Source organism: Pseudophryne corroboree, chromosome 4, assembly GCF_028390025.1.
Source record: "Pseudophryne corroboree isolate aPseCor3 chromosome 4, aPseCor3.hap2, whole genome shotgun sequence".
NCBI lineage: Eukaryota > Metazoa > Chordata > Amphibia > Anura > Myobatrachidae > Pseudophryne > Pseudophryne corroboree.
The window spans coordinates 427,008,975-427,025,184 of NC_086447.1; the positions used below are offsets into that span (position 1 = coordinate 427,008,975).

The following is a 16,210-nucleotide window of genomic DNA, read 5'->3' on the forward strand; positions in this document are numbered from 1 at the left end:
AAAGAATTAACGCAAAAATATGTTGTACGGATTTGACTCATTAAGTCCCTTAGGTGCCAATGTATCAAGATCATAAATCCAGTGAGCTTCACATTTTTGGAGGGCAGTTCGGCAGTCACCACCTCGTCAGGGGATAGGAACATGGTCTACTAACATACAACATAAGCTGAAAATAGAATGTCCAGCCTGTTGGAAATGTATGACCACAGGTTTATCGGACGACTGAGTTTCCAATGCCAGCCTAATTGTAGAGTGATGATTCGCCATAAGGTCACGGAAACATCTTTTTGTCATACCGACATAATACAGCCCACATGGGCATATTCGGGCATATATTACAAAGTCCGTTCAGCAATGTAATTTGTGCCATATTGGCAGCTCCTTTCCACTATGTGGATGTTTAATATATGATCCAGTTAACATAGACCTACACGTAGTGCAGTCTGCACATCGGAAACATCCATTTTTGCCCTTTGGCAACCAACTGTCGCATTGTGTATGGGGTCTCAACATATGTCTCATTAAAAGGTCTTTCAGATTCATTCCTCGCCTATGCAAATACAGGAGTTGATGAGCCTAAGGTAGTCAATGTTGGATCTGAAAATAATATTGGCCAATGCTTAGTGATTGATTTACCTGCTTGATTAGGCGGATAAGGGGGTTTTATTGTTGTGCAGGACTGGTGTATGTACCACAGAGAGATCCTGCGACAATTAGCAGATGTTGACACATACACCAGACTTGAACATAACCCTATGTATACTGTTAAAACAATCTTTTGATAAGACTCTGGATATGGCAGTATATTGTGGTTGGATTGACAGTGGCACAGCTGGATGCCTGAAGGTTGCTTTATACTTTACCCAAAGCGCATAAATGATTGGATAATCCTCTGGAACATCCAATCACTTCGGCACGTAAATCTGTTTTGCAGCCTCTGACTCAATTTGTTGATTTTTTTTACAGCCACTTGTTGTTGGGATGCCAAGTTATCTAACAGACACAAATGATCTTTTGACTAGTTTAAAATTGCTTCATTCATTACCTGATGAATTATTATTGGCAACATTAGATGTTTGTGACTTTGTACGGTCATACCGCATGTTGGCGGTATTGAAGCAATTAAAAAGGCACTCCTTAACAGCAAACATCGTTCTCCACCCAGGGCTGGATTAAGCCTTTGGAGGGCCTAGGGCACTTAAGACAGGGGGGCCCTTTCCCTCATGCCAGTGCCACACCCCTGGCAGTGCCTGCAGATCCTACGCATTATTTATATATCTATATCTATATATACTGTATATATATATTGCCTCAATGTTTCGGGTCGTCTGCCAGTCCCTCTCCTGACGACGGGCAGATGACACGAAACGTTGAGGCAATAAAGCTAAAGTTTTTTACTCTACATTAGTCTTGGAGTACCGCCCACCTTTTCTTCATATATCGGATTCATATCCTGGCGGGCACCTGAGCAATTTCAGCATTCGGATTCATGGGTTAGTGTCGGACCTTGCACACGTATATATACGTCCAAGTTGAAACTCCACCATTGGAAACTTCCTGGATTCACACCAAGACACATACTTCTTCCAAATCCGATGGTAATGCTTAGACGTTACTCCCTTTCTGACTTAGATCAGAGTAGGAATAATCCTGTTCAGAATGCTCTTCCGAGCTAGGATTTGGCATTCAACCTCCATGCTGTACCCGCAGTAAGTCTTGATAGGCAAATGTCCCCTGTTGTAGAAGGTCCTCACGAAGAGGAAGAGTCCTTGGATCCTTCAGCAATAATTCCAGAAGATCTGCGTACCAAGCTCATCCTGGCCAGTCTGGAGCAATGAGGATCACCTGAACTCTTGTTCTTTTAATAAATTTGAGAATCCTTGGGATGAGCGGAAGTGGAGGGAACACATACACCAACCAGAACACCCACGGAGTTACCAGAGCATCCACCGCCACTGATTGTGGGTCTCGTGATATGGAACAGTACCTCCAAAGCTTCTTGTTGAGGCGAGAGGCCATCATGTCTACATGAGGTATGCCCCATCAGCTTGTTACCTCTGCGAATACCTCCGGGTGGAGGCCCAATTCTCCTGGATGGAGATTGTGTCTGTTGAGGAAGTCTGCCTCCCAGTTGTCCACTCCCAGAAAGAAGATCACCAACAATGCCACCGCGTGTCTTTCTGTCCAGAATAAGATTTTTTTTACCTCTAACATTGCAGCCCTGCTCTTCGTTCCGCCCTGCCTGTTTATTTAGGACACCGCTGTGATGTTGTCCGACTGAACCTGAATGGTTTGATCTTGCAGAAAATGTGCCGCTTGTAGAAGGCCATTGTAAATGGCCCTCAGTTCCAGAACATTTATTGGAAGGAGAGACTCCCAACTGGACCACCTTCCTTGGACATTTTCCACCTGAGTGACTGCTCCCCAACCTCTGACACTTGCATCCATGGTTAGAAGGATCCAGTTCTGAATCCCAAACCTGCAGCCCTCGAGCAGGTGAGAAGCTTGGAGCCACCAGAGGAGTGAAATTCTGGTTTTCGTCGAAAGGCATATCCACTGGTGCATGTGAAAATGCGATTCCGACCACTTGTCCAGGAGATCCAGCTGGAAGGACCGGGCATGGAAGCTTCCGTACTGTAGAACCTCGTAGGAGGCTATCATCTTTCCCAGAAGGCGAATGCACTGATGAACCAATACCCGGGTTGGCTTCAAGACATCCCGGACCATTGATTGGATCACCAACGCTATCTCCACCGGTAGAAGCTCCTCCGTGTCAAGTATCATCCCCAGGAAGGTAGTCTCCTTGTCGGTTCCAAATGTGACTTTGGAAGTTTCAGAATCCACCCATGATCCTGGAGTAGTTGAATTGAGAGCACAACACTCTGCAACAGCCTTTCCCTGGAAGATGCCTTTATGAGTAGATCATCCAGGTATGGAATAATGTTCACTCCCTGCTTGCGGAGGAGGAGCATCATCTCTGCCATGACCTTGGTGAACACCCTCGGTGCTGTGGAGAGGCCAAATGGCAGGGCCTGGAACTGGTAGTGACAGTCCTGTATTGTAAACCATAGTCCTGGTGAGGCGGCCAGATCGGAATGTGAAGGTACGCATCCTTGATATCCAGGGATACCAGGAATTCCCCCTCCTCCAGACCTGAGACCATCGCTATCAGAGACTCCATCTTGAACTTGAACACTTGCAAGTATGGGTTCAAGGACTTTAGGTTCAATATTGGCCTTACCAAACCATCAGGCTTTCGGTACCACAAACAGGTTTGAGTAATAACCCCTGTTTCTTAGGTGAGGTGGAACTGGAACAGTGACATTTGTGTGTACCAATTTTTGAATGGCTTCCTGCAGAATTGTACTTTCTGTCAGCGAAGCTGGTAAGCCTGATTTAAACAATCTGTGAGGTGGGAGTACCCGAAATTCCAGTCTGTACCCCTAGGCAGCAATATCTTTTACCCAGGGGTCTAGACACGATGCCCCCAAGACGTGACTGAAATATTTTCATCTCGCTCCCACCTGACTGAACCTCAGGCTGTGAGGTCCACCATCATGCCGAAGACTTGGAAGAAGCAGAACATGGTTTCTGTTCCTGGGAACCTGCTGGTGCAAGTTTTCTGGACTTTCCCCTGCCTCCTCTAAAGAAGTTGGGGGCACCCTTGTACTTTTTTAATTTTGTGGTCCGAAAGGAATGCAGTGCAGGCGTAGGATAGGCTTTCCAAGCCGGTGCAGCTGTGGAGGGAAGAAAGATTAACTTACCCGCAGTTGCCGTGGATATCCACGCATCCAGTGCTTCCCCAAAAAGAGCCTGACCTGTGAAGGGTACATTCTCCATGCTCTTCTTGGATTCCGCATCTGCAGTCCATTAGCGTAGCCAGATTCCTCTGCGTGCCGAGGCCGCCATGGAAGTAGCCCTTGCATTAAGCAGGCCAATGTCCTTCATGGCTTCCACCATGAAACCTGCCGAACCCTGTATGTGACGTAAAAACAAGTCAATTTCACTCCTATCCATAGAATCTAATTCCTCTAGTAATGTGCCTGACCACTTTACTATAGCTTTAGAAATCCATGCACAAGCAATAGTGGGCCTTAAAACCACACCTGTAGCAGTGTATAGTGATTTGAACGTAGTCTCAATCCTACGGTAAGCCGGCTCCGTTAAGGCAGTTGAACCAGGGACAGGTAAAACCAACTTTTTAAACAATCTAGATACAGAAGCATCTACTATAGGTGGGTTTTCCCACTTCTTCCTGTCCTCTTCAGGGAAAGGAAAGGCAATGAGAATTCTTTTAGGAATTTGGAATTTTTTCTCTGGGTTTGCCCAGGATTTTTCAAACAAGGAGTTTAACTCCTTAGAAGCAGGTAAGGTAAGCGAGGATATCTTATTTACAGTAAAATAAGTCTCTTCTTCCTGCTCAGGTACCTTTTCAGTAATGTGTAACCCATCCCTAATGGCTTCAATCATTAGTTGCAATCCTTTATCAAGGGATGTATCCCAACCCTGCATATCCCCATCACCGTCTCATGTATCATAGTCGGTATCCATGCCAGCTTGCATTATATGGGCAAGTGGACGTTTTTGCGGGTATGTAGGTGGGGTTTTTGACGAAGTAGTGGGGGCCGAATTTTGCAAACCCTCCACAGTCTTCCTCAAAAACTAAGTCTCTTTCTCAGTATGTGACTTCCTCATTGAGACCTGTGATATCAATCCCCTTAAAGAATTCACCCATGCGGGTTCGGATTCAGAAGGCTGAGAAAGCATATTGCAGTCCTGAGTACATGGAATAGACTCTTCTGGAGAAGATAAACACTCTGCAGCGCAAGACACAGAGCCCTTAGATGGTAACATGAGATATACACACTTAAACACACACACACAGGAAAATGTCAGATACAGTTTCCCCCAGAGCACCTTCAGAGAGTCACAGAGTATAAGGAGCCAGCCACACCATGCCCCTGTAGGCAGTTATTATGATAAAAGCCCGGCTCTAACTAACTATCCTTAATAGAGCAGTTAGTACTGTTATCACTCCACCCTGTCTGTAACACCCTGGTACCATGAGGCATTGGAGTTATGTGGAGGGCAGCGCTCCCTGTCAGCGCTCTGTGTAACCTGCAGGGGGAAATGGCGCTGGTGAATGCTGTATACGCTCTGAGAGGAAGCCCCGACCCCTGACCTGGCGCGCAACTTCCCGCACTTATTATTTAAACCGGCCTAAGGATTTTATATGTTAACAGCGGGATTAGCCCCTGTTAAAGCCATGACCAGTGTAGGGTTAACTTGCCAAATCAGAATGACCCTCCAGAATCTAGATGCAGAGATGTTGCTGAGCCATACCAGAGCGCAGCCCCTCAGAGCTGCGCTCCAACCCTTGTGCCGCCATACCCGCCGGCGACCCGCTAACCAGGATGCCGGCGGCATACTCACCACTCTTCTATCTTCTGGCTCTGTTAGGGGGTGGCGGCTATGCTGCGGGAGTGAGCGGTCACCTCGTGGGCTTGCGATCATCTCCCTCAGGAGCTCAGTGTCCTGTCAGCGGAGATAGAGAACCATTAACTCTCGAATAATTTGGTTCCTACTCCCCCCCTAAGGCCCACGAAGCAGGGAGGCTGTTGCCAGCAGCCTTCCTGTAAAACAACAAACTCTAAACTTTAAGAAAAAAAATAAAACTAAGAAAACTCCTGGAGCTCCCTAGCTGTGACCGGCTCCTCCGGGCACATTTTCTAAACTGAGTCTGGTAGGAGGGGCATAGAGGGAGGGGTCATCCCACACTATTAAACTCTTAAAGTGGCAGTGGTTCCTAGTGGACCCGTCTATACCCCATGGTATTAAGTTGGACTCCTGCATTCTCTAGGACATAAGAGAAAAATAATTTTCAATATGGAGATAATTACTATATTTAAAACAATGGAACCGCAATGGGGTCAATGTTGGCCCTTGCTGATGCTTACCTTTACATGGCGGATTATGAAGATACGCACATTCTTCCCATGTTTGGTGATAACATTCTTTATTATAAAAGACATATTGACAATGTATTTGTTATTTGGTCAGGTATGAAGCTTCAAATCATGGATCTTTTGAATCAATTGGATACCCCTATTAGGTTTACCAGTCAAACTCAAGATTCATGTATTCATTTTTTGGATGTGACAATCTTTCGAAAGGGCAATGGATTAAGTACTACCTTGTATCAGAAGGATACCAATAGGAATAGTCTCTTATATTTGAGAAGTCATCATCCGTCTAATCTCAAAGAGAGTTTGCCTATATCACAATTTTTGAGGATATTAAGGAACAATTCTGTGCCATCAACAGCTGAATTACAAGTAGAAGAGATGTCTACTCATTTTGAGCAAAGGGGATATTCTCCTAGGACTATAAGTAGGTGTCTCGCCAAAGCAAGGCAAAGGTTTTCACAGGATGATGGAAAACAAGCAAGGGGAGTGGAACCCTCACGTATGATTTTTACAAGCACATATGATGTGACAGCTAATCAAGCACATAAAACAATCACTAAGCTTTGGCCAATATTATTTTCAGATCCAACATGGACTACCTTAGGCTCATCAACTCCTGTATTTGCACATAGATGAGGAATAAATTTGAAAGACCTTTTAATGAGACCTATGTTGAGGCCCCATACACAATGCGACAGTTGGTTGGCAATGAGCAAAAATGGATGTTTCCGATGTGCAGACTGCACTACATGTAGGTCTATGTTAACTGGATCATATATTAAACATCCACGTAGTGGAATGAAGCTGCCAATACGGGCACCAATTACATTGCAGAATGGACTTTGTAATATATGTCCTAATATGCCCATGTGGGCTGTTTATGTCGGTATGACAAAAAGATGTTTCTGTGACCGTATGGCGAATCATCGCTCTACAATTAGACTGGCATTGGAAACTCAGTCGTCCAATAAACCTGTGACATACATTTTCAACAGGCTGGACATTCTATTTCCAACTTACGTTGTATGTTAATGGACCATGTTCCTATCCCCCGATGTGGTGGTGACCGCCTAACTGCCCTCCGAAAATGTGAAGCTCGCTGGATTTAAGATCTTGATACACTGGTACCTAAGGGACTTAATTAGTCAAATCCATACAACAATGTTTTTCGTTAATTCTTTCACATTTTTTATGGATTTTATATGTCAATTGATTCTTGATGAATGACCTAGCATACTTTTTACATCAGTTTTTGATGTTGCTAACGTCCTTTTATATATGTTTTTTCTGAATTAATGTTTGTTTGTTTTGTATACATGTCACTATTAGGTGTTTGTAGAGTAGATGTATTATACGCCTGATCATTATGCTATATTGCATAACTTTTTAATATACTATGAAGTTAATTATGTTAGCCCTAGATAGTCTTCAGAGCCCTTGTGGTATATGCTACTATATTTAAGTATATAAGGTTATAGCTATGGAATTAATGGTGGTTTATTATAATTGAAAAACAAGGTATCTCTTATGTTTTTGATATCGCCGTGTCACTTCCAGTAACATGCGTGCGCTCAATGTACATTGGAACGCACAGCACTTCCAACTTTGGTGGCTGTCAGTGGCTTTTTTGAATAGCTGCTGCACTTCCGGTGTTGTCTATGCGTTCCACCACCGGTGGAACGCATGACACTTCCAGTGTGGACCAGTGGTCTACTTTATATATGTTTTCTTTCTTATATTCTTTGTTGTTTACACTGATGGTTTTCCAGCAGGCATCATTTTAACATTTCAAATTGCTGAGTTAGTGGTTTCCCATGTTACCATAAGATGGGTTTAATGAATTGGTTTAGAAGATCTCCTATGATGCATAATGTTAACAGGGAACACCTGATTGTTAATTGAAAGGGGTATATACCTGTATATGTGCTCTTGGTGATGTTTGTCATTCACTCCTTTGGCTGCTTGGTAGATTGTTCATTATGCTGCTATGTCCTGAAGAAAATCCTGAGGGATTAAAACGTCGACCATGTTCTCTTTTTGCACTTTAAAATTCTATTAAAACAGCCTGTTATATATTGGTGAGTGCCTGAATGGAATCATTTTTATTCTTACCTATTTTTGTATTTTGGACTGCTAGTCCTTATTGGAGCACCCCACTGCTTACACTATTATTGGAGAATGCAGACACATAGTCTATATATACTAGTGATGTGCACCGGACATTTTTCGGGTTTTGTGTTTTGGTTTTGGATTCGGTTCGGCGGCCGTGTTTTGGATTCGGATGCGTTTTGGCAAAACCTCCCTGAAAATTTTTTGTCGGACTCGGGTGTGTTTTGGATTCGGGTGTTTTTTTATTACAAAAAAACCTCAAAAACAGCTTAATCAGAGAATTTGGTGGTCATTTTGATCCAATAGTATTATTAACCTCAATAACCATAATTTCCACTAATTTCCAGTCTATTCTGAACACCTCACGCCTCACAATATTATTTTTAGTCCTAAAATTTGCACCGAGGTCGCTGGATGACTAAGCTAAGCGACCCAAGTGGCCGGCACAAACACCTGGCCCATCTAGGAGTGGCACTGCAGTGTCAGACAGGATGGCACTTCAAAAAATAGTCCCCAAACAGCACATGATGCAAAGAAAAAAAGAGGTGCACCAAGGTCGCTGTGTGACTAAGCTAAGCGACCCAAGTGGCCGACACAAACATCTGGCACATCTAGGAGTGGCACTGCAGTGTCAGACAGGATGGCACTTCAAAAAATAGTCCCCAAACAGCACATGATGCAAAGAAAAAAAGAGGTGCACCAAGGTCGCTGTGTGACTAAGCTAAGCGATCCAAGTGGCCAACACAAACATCTGGCACATCTAGGAGTGGCACTGCAGTGTCAGACAGGATGGCACTTCAAAAAATAGTCCCCAAACAGCACATGATGCAAAGAAAAAAAGAGGTGCACCAAGGTCGCTGTGTGACTAAGCTAAGCGACCCAAGTGGCCAACACAAACATCTGGCACATCTAGGAGTGGCACTGCAGTGTCAGACAGGATGGCACTTCAAAAAATAGTCCCCAAACAGCACATGATGCAAAGAAAAAAAGAGGTGCACCAAGGTCGCTGTGTGACTAAGCTAAGCGACCCAAGTGGCCGACACAAACATCTGGCACATCTAGGAGTGGCACTGCAGTGTCAGACAGGATGGCACTTCAAAAAATAGTCCCCAAACAGCACATGATGCAAAGAAAAAAAGAGGTGCACCAAGGTCGCTGTGTGACTAAGCTAAGCGACCCAAGTGGCCGACACAAACATCTGGCACATCTAGGAGTGGCACTGCAGTGTCAGACAGGATGGCACTTCAAAAAATAGTCCCCAAACAGCACATGATGCAAAGAAAAAAAGAGGTGCACCAAGGTCGCTGGATAGCTAAGCTAAGCGACCCAAGTGGCCGACACAAACATCTGGCCCATCTAGGAGTGGCACTGCAGTGTCAGACAGGATGGCACTTCAAAAAATAGTCCCCAAACAGCACATGATGCAAAGAAAAAAAAGGTGCACAAAGGTCGCTGTGTGACTAAGCTAAGCGACCCAAGTGGCCAACACAAACATCTGGCACATCTAGGAGTGGCACTGCAGTGTCAGACAGGATGGCACTTCAAAAAATAGCCCCCAAACAGCACATGATGCAAATAAAAAAAGAGGTGCACCAAGGTCGCTGTGTGACTAAGCTAAGCGACCCAAGTGGCCGACACAAACATCTGGCACATCTAGGAGTGGCACTGCAGTGTCAGACAGGATGGCACTTCAAAAAATAGTCCCCAAACAGCACATGATGCAAAGAAAAAAAGAGGTGCACCAAGGTCGCTGTGTGACTAAGCTAAGCGACCCAAGTGGCCGACACAAACATCTGGCACATCTAGGAGTGGCACTGTAGTGTCAGACAGGATGGCACTTCAAAAAATAGTCCCCAAACAGCACATGATGCAAAGAAAAAAAGAGGTGCACCAAGGTCGCTGTGTGACTAAGCTAAGCGACCCAAGTGGCCGACACAAACATCTGGCCCATCTAGGAGTGGCACTGCAGTGTCAGACAGGATGGCACTTCAAAAAATAGTCCCCAAACAGCACATGATGCAAAGAAAAAAAAGGTGCACCAAGGTCGCTGTGTGACTAAGCTAAGTGACCCAAGTGGCCGACACAAACACCTGGCCCATCTAGGAGTGGCACTGCAGTGTCAGACAGGATGGCACTTCAAAAAATAGTCCCCACACAGCACATGATGCAAAGAAAAAAAGAGGTGAACCAAGGTCGCTGTGTGACTAAGCTAAGCAACCCAAGTGGCCGACACAAACACCTGGCCCATCTAGGAGTGGCACTGCAGTGTCAGACGGGATGGCAGATTGTAAAAATGGTCCCCAAACAGCACATGATGCAAAGAAAAAAAGAGGTGCAATGAGGTAGCTGTGTGACTAAGCTAAGCGACCCAAGTGGCCGACACAAACACCTGGCCCATCGAGGAGTGGCACTGCAGTGTCAGACAGGATGGCAGATTTAAAAAATAGTCCCCAAACAGCACATGATGCAAAGAAAAAAAGAGGTGCAATGAGGTACTGTAGCTGTGTGACTAAGCTAAGCGACCCAAATGGCCGACACAAACACCTGGCCCATCTAGGAGTGGCACTGCAGTGTCAGACAGGATGGCAGATTTAAAAAATAGTCCCCAAACAGCACATGATGCAAAGAAAAAAAAGGTGCAATGAGGTAGCTGTGTGACTAAGCTAAGCGACCCAAGTGGCCGACACAAACACCTGGCCCATCTAGGAGTGGCACTGAAGTTTTCTAGCGAGAGGATGAGTGCTACCATCCTCATGTGAATCTGAACCACTAGCCATGAACATAGGCCAGGGCCTCAGCCGTTCCTTGCCACTCCGTGTCATAAATGGCATATTGGCAAGTTTACGCTTCTCAGACGCTTTTAATTTTGATTTTTTGGTCATTTTACTGAACTTTTGTAGTATACTTGATGACACAGAGGTAGAGCAGTGGACTACTGTACCGTACTGCTATATATTATTTACTAGTGGTCAGCAAAATTATGCACTGTCCTCCTACTATATATACTGCGCACAACAACTAAAATGCACCACAGGTATGGATGGATAGTATACTTGACGACACAGAGGTAGGTAGAGCAGTCGACTACTGTACCGTACTGCTAGATATTATATACTGGTGGTCAGAAAAATTATGCACTGTCCTCCTACTATATATACTGCGCAAAACTTAAATGCACCACAGGTATGGATGGATAGTATACTTGACGACACAGAGGTAGGTAGAGCAGTGGACTACTGTACTGTACTGCTATATATTATATACTGGTGGTCAGCAAAATTATGCACTGTCCTCCTACTATATATACTGCGCAAAACTTAAATGCACCACAGATATGGATGGATAGTAAACTTGACGACACAGAGGTAGGTAGAGCAGTGGACTACTGTACCGTACTGCTATATATTATATTCTGGTGGTCAGCAAAATTATGCACTGTCCTCCTACTATATATACTGCGCACAACAACTAAAATACACCACAGGTATGGATGGAAAGTATACTTGACGACACAGAGGTAGGTAGAGCAGTGGACTACTGTACCGTACTGATATAATACTGGTGGTCACTGATCAGCAAAATTCTGCACTGTCCTCCTACTATATACTACATTGCAGCACAGATATGGAGCGTTTTTCAGGCAGAGAACATATAATACTGGTGGTCACTGGTCAGCAAAACTCTGCACTGTCCTCCTACTATATAATACTGGTGGTCCCCAGTCCCCACAATAAAGCACACTGAGCACAGATATTTGCAGCACACTGAGCACAGATATGGAGCGTTTTTCAGGCAGAGAACGTAGATATTTTCAGCACACTGAGCACAGATATTTGCAAGCACACTGAGCACAGATATTTGCAGCACACTGAGTACAGATATTTGCAGCACACTGAACACAACTGAGAGAACGCTGCACACGTCCTCTCCCTATCATCTCCAATGCACGAGTGAAAATGGCGGCGACGCGCGGCTCCTTATATAGAATACGAATCTCGCGAGAATCCGACGTTCGGGCGCGCTCGGGTTAACCGAGCAAGGCGGGAAGATTCGAGTCCGCCTCGGAACCGCGTAAAATGGGTGAAGTTTGGGGGGGGTTCAGATTCCGAGGAACCGAACCCGCTCATCACTAATATATACTGTATATATATATAATCTGAGGGGGCCCCACAGCTATCACTGTATGGGGCCCCAAGATTTCTGTTGCCGGCCCTAGGAACCAGTCCAACAGCAAGCCCATGGTACAATGTGCTTGTAGAAAAGCTGGGGCCACTTGCTTGTGTTTGTTCCCGGGCTGAAAGTTGCCAGCCCCTGTACACACTACACAACTTTCTGTCCTGGGACTTTAAACAATTGTACAGCACATGCTTCATACACCATTACAAATGTTGAAATAAATAATACTCAATACTAAACAGTCCATCTTAAATATTTAAGAAAACAGTAAATAGATCAACAGTTTGTAATTTCAGGACCATTTACATCATGTCTGTATGGTAGTTACAAAGATTGTAACTGATTTTTTATATTATAATTTCTGCAAAAAGTGTTTGATTACACTGTATTTTTATTATTTACTTGATTGAAACCCGCAAATTCAGCCATAGTTCTAAAGGTAAATGTGAGATTTACGCACTTTTACAATTATATACTCACCTGAAGAAAACAGCTCATGCAATATTTTTACAGGTTGGCCCATGCACTCCTCTATTATATCAATTTCTCCATGAGAAAAGTGAGTTTCAACAAATTCTTTAGCATTAAAATCTGCATCATGATAATGCTTAAGGGTGCTAGAAGCCATTCTCAGGGGTGGTCTTCAGTATGCCGGCTGTCGGGATCCCGGCGCACAGTATACCGGCGCCGGAATCCCGACAGCCGGCATAGCGACACTTATTCTCCCTTGTGGGGGTCCACGACCCCCCTGGAGGGAGAATAAAATAGCGTGGCACGCTTACCGCGCCACCATGCCCGCAGCGTGCCCGCAGCGTGGTGAGTGCAGCGAGCCCGCAAGGGGCTCATTTGCGCTAGCCACACTGTCGGTATGCCGGCGGTCATGCTCCCGGCGCCGGTATGCTGGTCACCGGGAGCCCGACTGCCGGCATACCATACTACACCCATCCTCAGTATTCAGAGCCCTCTGCTGAGATCTACTTCCTCTAAGTTCCTTTTTATACATTATAAATAGCTGGTAAAGCTTGACGCTTCTGACTACAAATATTGAAATAGCATCAAGCTATGTTTATCAACCCCATGATGTTTGCTCTTGGAGATACATATTTACTTTCTTTTATGATATTTCAGTACTAGTTGTAAAAAAAATCTCATGGTTGTGAGACCCTGAATGGATACTATATGTGTAATAGGCATGATATACTAATAAATATTGTGAACATGACCATTCTCTAACTAAATATATATATATATATATATATATATATATCATGGAAAAGAGGCACTCAATCAATCATGGTATATGAAAAAAAGTCTTACAAATTTTATTTTCACCCAACAACGGGCATTTCAGGTGGAATCACATTGATGGTGGTGGCTCAGCAAAAACTCTTGAATAAAATACAGCATATGCAGCATCATAAAGTGCTTTTTGGTAAACATATGTTTTGCTTGTAAAGAGGATGTGAAAAAGATCAAACCAGTACGTCCGTCGACCTCGGTCCCATGTGGACCGTTCAAGACTCGCACACCAAGTAACAGTCACCTTCCACCATCCAGAGCCATCTGCAAGCAGACACCTAACACTAGTGTCAGTCCGGAGGGAAGGCACCCGAAGAGGGGGCAAGAAAAGCGGCGTGAAGAGGAGGAGAAGCGGCTCAACCTTCGCCAGAGGGAGAAGACGAGAGGTGGGCTGCCGCGGAGAGAGAGGAGAACAGCGGGAGCGGAGAAGGCGATCGAGGTTAACCTCGCGGTACATCGTGGTAAGATTACCCACCTTAGACACTAATGCATCCAGCATCGCCCTGCTGCCAAAAGCCTCTGCTGTCCGCTGTTACTAAAGCCGCTTGGGGGAGCCGCCTCTGATGCGATCCCCGTCAGCTGGAGCCGCCCACCACAGTAACCTTAGTTAATGCACCCCCTCCGGAGTGCTAATAACCAAAGCCGTCCCTGCCGCCAGTCACACCCGTCGGAGCCGCTCATAGAAGTAACTCTAGTGAAGGAGCCACATCCTAAGCTCCACAAGTAAGAGCCGCCTCTGCCGTTATCCCCGTTTGCCGGAGCCGCCTCCAGTGCAAACACCACCTGTCATCACCTCCCACTATATTAACTATTAGACAATAAGGAGCCTCCGGAGCTCCAGCTGTAGGAGCCACACACAGTGCAAATCCCGCCTGCGGAGCCACCCCCTCTTTGATATTTTGAGAGTAGCCACCTCCTTAGCTACGGCTGTCAGAGCCACTTCCGCTGATGATACTGCCTATCGGAGCATCCCACAGCACTAGCTCCATATAGAAGCCGCCTCCAAAGCTCATCCTGTATACGCCTCTCTAACCCTGCATGCCGGTGGTGTACACGGTATTTGCTAGCTGCTGCCACTTTCTGGACCCTTTCTGTTAATGTTGTCTTAGCTGCAGGGGTCACCCATCAAGCCGTCGCTCTCAAAGTTCTGTCTATCATCTCTGCCTGGCCGCTGATTCCTCTCAGCAAAAGTCAGTGAACACATTCCGCCCACTGGCTGCAAGGTATACCACAATTAACGTCCATTCGCCTACCAGGTTTCAACTGGACACCAATGAGAATGAAAGGGGGTGTGTCCACTATTCCAGCATAAAGGCAATGGGCAGGAGCTCATTGTGAAAACATCTAAGGTCTGTGATTTACTCCCACTTGCACCTTTTATTTATACACTTTCAACGAAATAACATATATGACACCCATCCTTTCAGTTATGTACATTGACTCTCTCTCTACTTGAATAAACCAGTAAGACTAGTGACAGTAGATATTCAAGGCATTTATACAGGTCAACTAATCTCCTATTTACCACACACAAGAGAGAAGTACTAGTAGCAGGATTTATGCGTAACAACATATATAATAAACCTTTCTCAAGAATATCAGTTAACTAATTGAGGAGAAGTCTACATGTCACAGTAAAGGCGGCTGAAATGTTTATTTTCTACAATCAAAGGCAGATCAGTCTACATACATATATATAGATAATAAATATATATATATATATATATATATATATATATCCAACGTAGCTATCAAGAAGAAAGAGATAGCTGAGTTCAGAGTCAGTGACATTTAGTAGGAAGACTGCTAAAGGTTCTCTCAGACTAATATTATACTTCTACTGTAGGATTTCCTATTTGGATACAGTAACTAAATTGTATCAGCAGCAGGGAGTAAGTGATACAAATAACATTAAACGAAAGGTGATACATAGTCAGGAATTCTTCTAGTGGTAATGGATACAACAAGCTCTTTTGCTTTTTCAACAAGAGATTTCATACCCTGTGTGGAGGAAAACTATTAATACCAAGGAATCTATATAGATATATCGGCAGTATACAACAAGGTCACTAATATAAAGTGGAGGAGAAAATAACAATAAATATATATGCATATATATAAATGACAGGACTGGGATATGACTCCTAATTTATCGGATGTTGTAATAGGACTACAATAAGAACCTGTTATGTATAATTGAAATGTAATATGAGTTAATATATTATTTCTCATATGTAACATATACATGAAAAGATATTCATTGTATTAAGATCTTCAGAAGTAAATGTTAAACGGTGTTAATATATATTTAAGATATATTTATTTAGTGTATTTATGTGATGTAAGAAGATGTTTTAACAACCTAATATATATCTAATATAACGTATACTAAAAGGAACATAACGAGTGGTGTTTACTTACCTGAGGTAATGGTTATAGGAGAAAATTGAAGAAAGGTAGGGTACGGTGGTAACTGTAAGAAATAATATAACAAAAGGTAGTTAGAGGGTTTTTCCCAAATTTACCCTTTATTGATATAACAATATCTATCATAAATTTGGGTGGAGGCACTATAAAGAAGGTAACGATTTAGTAACCCCTACCCCGCCTTCCATCACTTAGGGTTACATTTGCTAGGAATGGAGAGCTAAATATACACT

General features: G+C 44.1%; 1 protein-coding gene across 1 annotated transcript in view; it reads right to left on the reverse strand.

Moving 5' to 3' along the window:
* LOC134910924 (nicotinamide N-methyltransferase-like) overlaps nt 1-16,210 on the reverse strand; it is a 92,927-nt gene that overhangs the window by 69,993 nt on the left and 6,724 nt on the right. Inside the window, exons 4-5 of the mRNA XM_063919313.1 lie at nt 15,972-16,023; nt 12,732-12,842 (exon numbers count right to left, since the gene is read on the reverse strand). Coding sequence (XP_063775383.1) covers nt 12,732-12,842; nt 15,972-16,023 — 163 coding nt within the window. The remainder of the gene's footprint in view (nt 1-12,731; nt 12,843-15,971; nt 16,024-16,210) is intronic.